Consider the following 8,600-nt stretch of genomic DNA (forward strand, 5'->3'; position numbering starts at 1 on the left):
GATGAAAAAAAAACACGGCAGGTGTGTTTTTCCTTACTACCCCTATCTAAATTAGTTTATTGTTCAAGTGACAGGGCAATTAGAGGTCATCCTCAAGGTGTTTATCATAGATCCGTTGTGGTATGCTGAGGTATTATTACTACTCTAACTTTATATCTTTTTACAATTATTTCCCAGATTCATCACTGACAAAAAAGGTTTTGAAAACATAAATGTGTAAATAAGGAGCCTTCCATATTGCCAACCGGATATGAAATTCGTATAAACATGTATACTTCATTCGATTTAAAATGTTTATAACAAAAACTCCTCTTTGTACTTGATATGTATACTGCATCTAGTACCTCTTTACCGTCTCTACAATCTCTATTGTACCTTTCAAACGTTCTTCCAAATGAAGAAAGAAAAGGAACCCAAAATTCTCTGATCATCCTGTTACTTTTATTGTATATTGTATCTTTTTAAAAAACAGAAAAAATACCAAAAATCTTATGGTAAACGCAATGTTTCCCTCAAAAATAAACTGGAAAAAAACCTAAAAACTAACAGGTAGCAATAAGCAAATTCTTCTTTAAAAAATTATAAATTTGGAACAGAAAAAAAGAGCTGGAATTAGTTGGGTACTTATTCAAAAATTCTAAACTATGGAATAACTGTTCAAAACATATTTACAAAAAAAGCAGAAGCATGAATAGCTGATTAACAAAGTAGATGATACATTTTTATGTTATTAAGATAACGCTGTTGTGTAATTAGCTAATGTCAGCACTCATTGAATGTTTTAGGTAATTTAACTACATAACAACGCTAATTGGATTTCAATATATAGCATTAAGTATACAAATAAGAAGAGAGAATAGACTTAGCTGACCCAAAATTAGGGAGTACATTTTCACAGATAAAAGGCTGGTATGGATATTTTTAGGGATCGTGGTTCTCAAACTTTTTAATTGTTCATAACCTTAAAAAATATCCAAATCTCAAAGTACAACAATATTTAAGAAATTAACATGTTTAACACTTTTTTTATACTCACTATTGTCTACTTAAGCCTCCAGATACTACAATTTCAGAATGACTGTTCTAAAATTATACATATATCCTACCCAATAGAACCTGTATTGTATCTTTTAACTTTTTCTCCTCCAAATATATATTGGTAAAGGCCGAGAATACTCAAGAATTTTATATGAAATATATTATGAGCTTGGCAATAACTTTTTGAGTTTAACAAATTATTTTAATGATAATAATACACTATGAAATAATATTTTAGACAAAAAAAATAGACAATAGTTTTTTCATGTTAGTGGACACGATATAATTCTTGTTGTATACTTTCCTCCATGATCTTAAATTATATTATAGTATTCATGAGTAGGGATGGAAGAGCTAAATGGAGTTCTAAAATCAGCTTCGAAAATATAAATTAGCAGACAAATAGATAGCAGACAAAAAATTATACAATAAATTATCCTTTGTGCTATAAATATCGCATATAAATATATGCTCATTAAAGATCCATGTAAAAACTGTCTCAGTCTAATAAATATGCTCACTAAACAGATACCAATTTATATACTTTTTTTTAATATATTTTTACTTGCGCATGTTTATGTGTATGATGTAATAGTTCACGAGGGATGATGCAACATGACATAAAGATTCGTAAAATAAAAAAAGAGTTATTCAATGATAGTTTATTGCACGTATTAAATTAGGATAATTCCTTCATTTTGAAAAGAGAGGCACAAAAGAAACACATAAAAGTTCTATGTATGTAGAAAGGACAATTTTGGCCAACTGTATATATATTTTTTCTCTATTAAGCCACTATTTTTTATTGATATCTACAAATATATATATAGGCACATATATACAAAAGTCAAACTGTCTGATTTGAATTTCTTTTTCTTTTTCAAATTGCATCATAGGATATTTAAACATTGCATAACTGGGATTTCACAAATATGTAACAACAATAATTTTAGATGCTGCCTATTTTTTTACACTCATACATAATATTTATTAAGCAAGTAACTTACTCCGATATCGAACCACAACTCTACTCAGAGTCCAGCAGGGACTCACACCTATAACTCCCCAACGTTTTTCTCAATCATTCATGAGCACACATAGTTTTGAGTTACACTATACACTTAGGTGTCCTATTCTCAAGAAAAATCTAAATATATTAACAGTTTTAGAAAATAAAAAAACAAATTTAACAACAACCAAAAAACTCGTATGCTTAAAAATGCTTAGGAGTTACAACGCTAGGAATTTGTATGATGTTTGATAAAAGATACAGTTTCAAATTGCCTTGATGCAACGTATAATTTTCCATAATATCAAAAGGAAGTATAGATATATGCAAAAATCCTAATTGAAAAAACGATATAGTATGTACGTATAAAAAAATGGCAAATATCTAACAGAGTGTGCAATTATCAAAATCTTCTATAATGATGATATACATACATAAACGGAATGTAAATGTTGACTAATTTACTTCTTATCTCTAAAATATACATATGTGTACATATATCAATAATGAATTCCCATTGTTCATTGATTTTAATTTTTTTGGGAAGAAACTGTTTTTCTAAAAAGTAAATATATAGTGAGTTGACACAAAAATAATTTTGAACAAATAAAACTTTGTTTACTTCATAATTGCATACAGTCAAATATTTTTGACCTATTTCGGTCAAGTATAGCTTTTATATTCAAATTTATCGTATTAAATCAAATAATTCATAATTTAATTTAGTTTATTAAACTTATGCTACTCTAACCGCAATTTCGACACTGCCAAGGTAATAATTAAGATGATTCGTTCCTCAAAAATGGTTGAATACACCAAATAAATAATCCAGACTCAATTTTAAGAGAAATCATTTTTTTCTCTTCTATTGACATATGATGAAAAAGTCAATAGAAAAATGTTCAGATAACCCAGAAATTGTCATTTATGATCCATATATTGTGTAAAAAAAATGTTTGCAGGTTCTATGTGTTATTTATTGAAAGTAAAATAAAGAAAATTTATTTCTAAGCCTCTCTTTATCAAAAATATATAAATAAGGCAGTGCTGATAATATTTAATGATTTTTTAATATAGGAACAAATAAACTAACTCAAATGTATATACATCGTTTTTTGTTTTTTTCATGACCTGCACTCTCTTCATTTTATTAGCACAATCACCCGACTCCTCATACAAATTCAAATGTTTGAGTTGTATTTGAGGATAAATACGTAAATAATGCACAAATAGATATGCAGTTTAAAAAAAGAAAACTTAATTTTTTCCCATAAATAGGTTTTCATTTTTCTCTGTTTTCCATATTTATAAATATATACGTATTTAATAATATAGTATAAGTGTATATAAATGATCGTTAAAGTTTTTGTAGGTAAGGTTTGGTGAGTTTGTTCTACAAATGAAGATTTAAAAAAATTAAGTTTTTTATAATGAGTTTTATGCACTTCTTATTAAGTTGACGTATACTATTACTTGTGACTGAATTCCTATTTATTTATCATTTACCTATACATATATCTATATGTATTGATCAATTTCTGAAAATATAAAATAGCTTTTAATTGAGTGACAATTCCTTCTATTTCATTTCTAACTAGAAACATAATAACATAGATACACACACATATAATAAAATATATGTATCACAATATTTACGTTTGAATTTCAACGGGCAGGCTTTCTCTTTTTTTCACATGTTAAGCAAGCCCGACGTCAATGACGACGCTGCTGCATCTGGTAGCTCTGTATGTATTTTTTTTCCCCGTCTATCAATAAGTACGTTTTTTTATTCAACTTTGTTTTCGTTGAATTTCAGTTGAGCTATGGCATTCAAGTGGATTGGCTCTCAAAAAAGGATCTTTAAAAGTAGTTGTGATTAATATTCGAGATATTTTTATATATTGTATATATAATTAAGAGCCTATCCGTCAAATAAGCCCTAGTTATTTTAATTTGTTATTAAAGGGCTATTTATTTAAAAAAAAAAATTAAAATATTATTCTTATCAATTAATTATTATCATATATACGATTAGTGTGTTTGTGGAATTCTCACGTCAACAAAATGCCCTTAAAACTTATGGACACAGATGTGTTTCGATCCATGAAAGTGGAACAATCATCAAAGACTCCATACTCCGACGCTACTCAGGTATGTTGTTTTGTGACCCTCTCACCATAACATAAAATCTCTCTATCATGGATTGACTAACTACTTGCTATATTTGTGAATAACATGCTTGAAGTTATTAAAAGGAAAATGTTTTTAGAGTGCTGCGTAGAGTGAAGAAATTCCTTTGGGAATTCCATTTATATTAAAAGGGAGGAAATCGGAAATGCAGCGTAGAGTCTATATACTTTTTTAATGATGCATATTACATATATTTACAACTAATGCATACACACATAATATCAATGCATATACACGCACTCTCTCTCTCTCTTTTCTAATATCAAAGAGAAACGTTCCTAGACGTTTCATCTGTTACTAACTGAAATGTTATTTTTGTATCGCTATGCACATAGACTGTATGTAGAATAAAGCAAAACATCGCACACTGAATGTGCATGAATTTAATGTGTCAATTTATTTTCAAAATAAATAGAAAATGAGGCAAAGTGAAAAGCATGTAGTGGTAGTGTTAGTAGAACTTATGATAGGAGGAATGATGTAATATTTCTAATATCTCTTCACTGCAATTTCTATTACATGCATACGATGAGTGTATGTTGTGATCTAAATTTGTATTTGTAAATGTTATGTGCACTTATGTGACATGGATCTGATGAATAATTTGTACAATTTTGTAATTGTACTGTGGACCATTTTGTTTTCCATGATGTAGTGTAGAAATAGAAAGGAATCAATGGAAAAAACAAGAGTATTTACAAGTAGCATTACTGCCCTAATTTCACTATTTTCTCATCTGAATACTTTGACCTCAATCTGGTTTATTGCTTTTAAATATTTTTTTTCCCCTTTTGAGTTTTCATAAAAAGTAAAACAAATAGTGATTTTTACTGAATAACCGTATTTTAACCATATTTATTTGAAATCATTTACTTATTTTTCTTTTTATTAATTTTGCAGACCAAAAAACATCGTGTAAATCACATCAAACGACCCATGAACGCCTTCATGGTCTGGTCCCAATTAGAAAGACGCAAAATAATCGAAGTGACCCCAGACAAACACAACGCAGAGATATCAAAAGAATTAGGTAGACGTTGGAAACTATTAGGAGAGGAGGAACGCCAACCGTACATTGATGAGGCTGAACGTTTACGGGTTCTACATCAGAGAGAATATCCAGACTACAAATATAAACCACGAAAAAAGGTCAAAGGAGGCTGCGGATCATCCGCTTCTTCGTCTACATCCTCATCAGTCTCGTCGCCATTGTCCTCAAATTCGAGCTCACCAACCAATAACAATAATCATCCCCATGTACACCAGACTGTTATTATCAACAAAATTAACTCAGTATTCGATCGTACAAGATCCAGCAGAAAGGTGAACTCTAACAAATACAACCAACAAAGCACCTTCAACAACAATAATAACAATAACGTTAACAACAACTTCGGAGAGAATTTAAAGACTTTGAAGAGGAAATCTCCAGACTACGAAAATAACAGTTCTGCTGCTGCCCCCTCAGACTTATTCCAACATCATCACCATCAACAAAACCTCACTAAAAGGTCTTTCACAATTGGGCGTCAAGAATCTTTGATCCCAGTCACAGTTACCCAATTAGTTTCCGCTCCTATCAAGACAGAGATCAAGGAAGAGCCTTTCGATGATCCTCATCCATCCCTGTCTGAACAATTGAAGCAGCATCTCTCTCAGAAGGATCTGTTGCCCTCATTTCAATTTACCTCTAACACAACCCCCTCAACCAACACCAATACCAACTCTTCTTTGTCAATATCCAATTCATCCACCTCTTCTTCTTTGAACAATACCTCAACCCTACTTATCAAACCGGAGATCCCGGCCGATGTCCTTCCTACAGATATATTTGACAATGACAACATTAAACGTGAGCAAGGAGATGAAGAGGAGAGTGATGAGGGGATTGTTGTGGCTGAGCAGGATGATGACAAATTGAATAGTCTGCATGATCTTGATCTGGGGGACCTTCTCCAAATCCCTGGAAGCAATAATTCCGTCAGACTTGATTTATCTGGTATATCTTTTACAACAACTCTTGGGCCTACATGTAGTTGGGAATCAGGGAGTTCGAGTTCCTCTGGATCACACTTTGAGTTCAACTGCACTGAGGACATGCTATCCAACATTGGAGTTACCGATACGGATTTCATGAACATTGCTTAAAGAAATGCGATCAACATAACAAAATATAAAAATACTTACTTATTTACATGTAAAAAAGTGAAGAAACATGTCAAACAACAAAAAAACAAACAAATTAAGTAACAACGTTCAACCCCCATACTTTTGAGTACTACTACTACTACAACAACAAGAGCAGCAGCAGCAAGCAACAGCCATGAAAAAGGGATATGATTTTTGTCTTTGTGTATTATTCTTTTTCCTCACACTAGTCAAGCATTCTTCAAGGTCCTTTTCCCCTTTGGTTTTTCTTTCTTCATTTTTCTCTCTCCCATGTTTGTTTTACTCCTCCGTGATGACAATGTTGATGATGAGTTGGATCGGAGTGAATAATTAACTTATTCTGTAGAAGGATCGTGATCAAACTCATTCATGGCAAAATCCTCTCTCCCATATACCCACCCTTCTTACTTACTTTATTTTTTTTCTTTCAAGAGATAATATTTTAAATAAATAAAAAAAAAGGAACTAAGTCTGAGCTATTGCTATTTAGTCAAGTGCATTTCAAATTATTGTTTTCTACTATTTTAGTGTCTTTCTTCATAATATAAATATATTCAATAATAATTATGATAATATATATTATACATACAACTGATGAATTTCTATTTACAATTTTTTTTTCGTGTGAGGGAAATATCATATATATAGATATAGAGGTTGTTGTTATAGAATAACTGAACCATTCAGCAAAAATTATTATGTGATGAAATATTTTTGATTTTTTTTTGCAATATAAATCTTGTAAACAAACGATCCATGGTAATTTAACTACATATATACACACGGCACAAATATTTTTTAAAAAATTACAAAAACTCCTATTACAAATTTCAATTAATTTATTCAGTCATAAAACGGTTTATCAGCTATTACTTAAAATACATTTATATATATTTTTTTATATAAATGTATTCTTAAAGACTGTTATATATATATATATGTTGACTTCTTTCAGTTTAAAATAAGCTCCCATGCTATTTTTCATGCCTATTTAATTATTAACATATTAAGTAATATAAACATATTAAATATATATATACTAGACATATAGAACTTAAAATAAACCCACAAATAAATAAAAAATGTATCAAATTTTTTTAAAAGGAAATTTAGAGGCAGATATTTTTTTTTTCATACTGTCATATTTTATTCAATATCTTTTTTTTCCATCGTGTGTGTATGTAATAGACTGATTATTATTTTTTAAATATTACACGTTTTTACCAAACTACCAACAAACCAACCAATAACGAGCTTTTTTTTTATTTATGAAGAAAAAGGTCAAAATATAGGTCATCAAAAAAGAATCACTATTGTAAAAATAAACTTACATATTTACAAAAAAAATAAAATATATTTCAAAATTAATTTTGTCGTTATTCGGACTTTTGCCTAAAAAAAACAACCCCAAAAAAATACTAAACTTTTAAAGTTTATGAAAGAGTGGATGTGTTATTCCTTCCCTACCCAAAACCTTTTATCCCATTACAGCCCCCTTTTTTTAGTTTTCCCTTCCACTTGTATTATCCATTCAGTTTAAAAAATCTGTGTTTTTTTTACATTTTTCGTTTTTTTATATTATAACATTATTTTTCTGCTTCTTAGAAACAAAAAACAAAATAACTTGCTGTATTGAATTAGAAGACTATTTGCCAACTACTTCTTCTCGTATACTTTTTTTGTCTTACAATACTTTTGAATAATAATAATAAAAATTATAAATTTATCTTTAAACAATACAAAACGAAACTAAAAAATAAATAATTTTCTTATAAAAAAATGGTTTTTCGCAAAACCAAAAAAAATTAAATTTTACAATACGTATTACAATACATCTATATATATATATATAAATATATATTATTTTATTATTATTATGTTTGAACCTTTGTACCTTAGGTATTTTTTGTAATTAATTGCATCATACTATGTGAATAAATGTCTTTCACGTTTTAAAAAAATTAAAAATTAAAAAAATTTATTATCGATATTATTATAATTTTGATTTACTACTAATAATCTTATTCTTTATTATTGTCAATAAAAGAAATTTTTTATATAAATTCTTACAGTTTTTGATTTCTTTCATATACTTGTTTATTTTTCTAAATTGATTATTATTTATCAATGGGGTTAAGATATATTTGACCATAAACGTTGTTTTGTAGGTAATAGCTCTTTATGGCTATGTGGT

At 28.9% G+C, this 8,600-nt stretch overlaps 1 protein-coding gene across 1 annotated transcript; it reads left to right on the plus strand.

The window, feature by feature from the left end:
* The first annotated feature begins 3,839 nt into the window (after nt 1–3,839).
* On the plus strand, nt 3,840–6,417 carry LOC121117755 (uncharacterized). The gene is made up of 2 exons (XM_040712244.2): nt 3,840–4,198; nt 5,138–6,417. The coding sequence occupies exons 1-2, from the start codon at nt 4,112–4,114 to the stop codon at nt 6,383–6,385; spliced, it is 1,335 nt and encodes a 444-aa protein (XP_040568178.1). The 5' UTR covers nt 3,840–4,111; the 3' UTR covers nt 6,386–6,417.
* The last annotated feature ends 2,183 nt before the right edge of the window (nt 6,418–8,600 follow it).

Source organism: Lepeophtheirus salmonis, chromosome 5 (genome assembly GCF_016086655.4).
Source record: "Lepeophtheirus salmonis chromosome 5, UVic_Lsal_1.4, whole genome shotgun sequence".
In the NCBI taxonomy this organism is placed as follows: Eukaryota; Metazoa; Arthropoda; class Copepoda; order Siphonostomatoida; family Caligidae; genus Lepeophtheirus; species Lepeophtheirus salmonis.

What these genes read in the sequence shown, in the direction of transcription:
- LOC121117755 (XM_040712244.2), top strand. Translation starts at nt 4,112, where the DNA reads ATGCCCTTAAAACTTATGGACACAGATGTGTTTCGATCCATGAAAGTG. An exon ending in CATACTCCGACGCTACTCAG is followed by an intron (nt 4,199 to 5,137) that starts GTATGTTGTTTT and finishes TTAATTTTGCAG; the next exon opens with ACCAAAAAACATCGTGTAAA.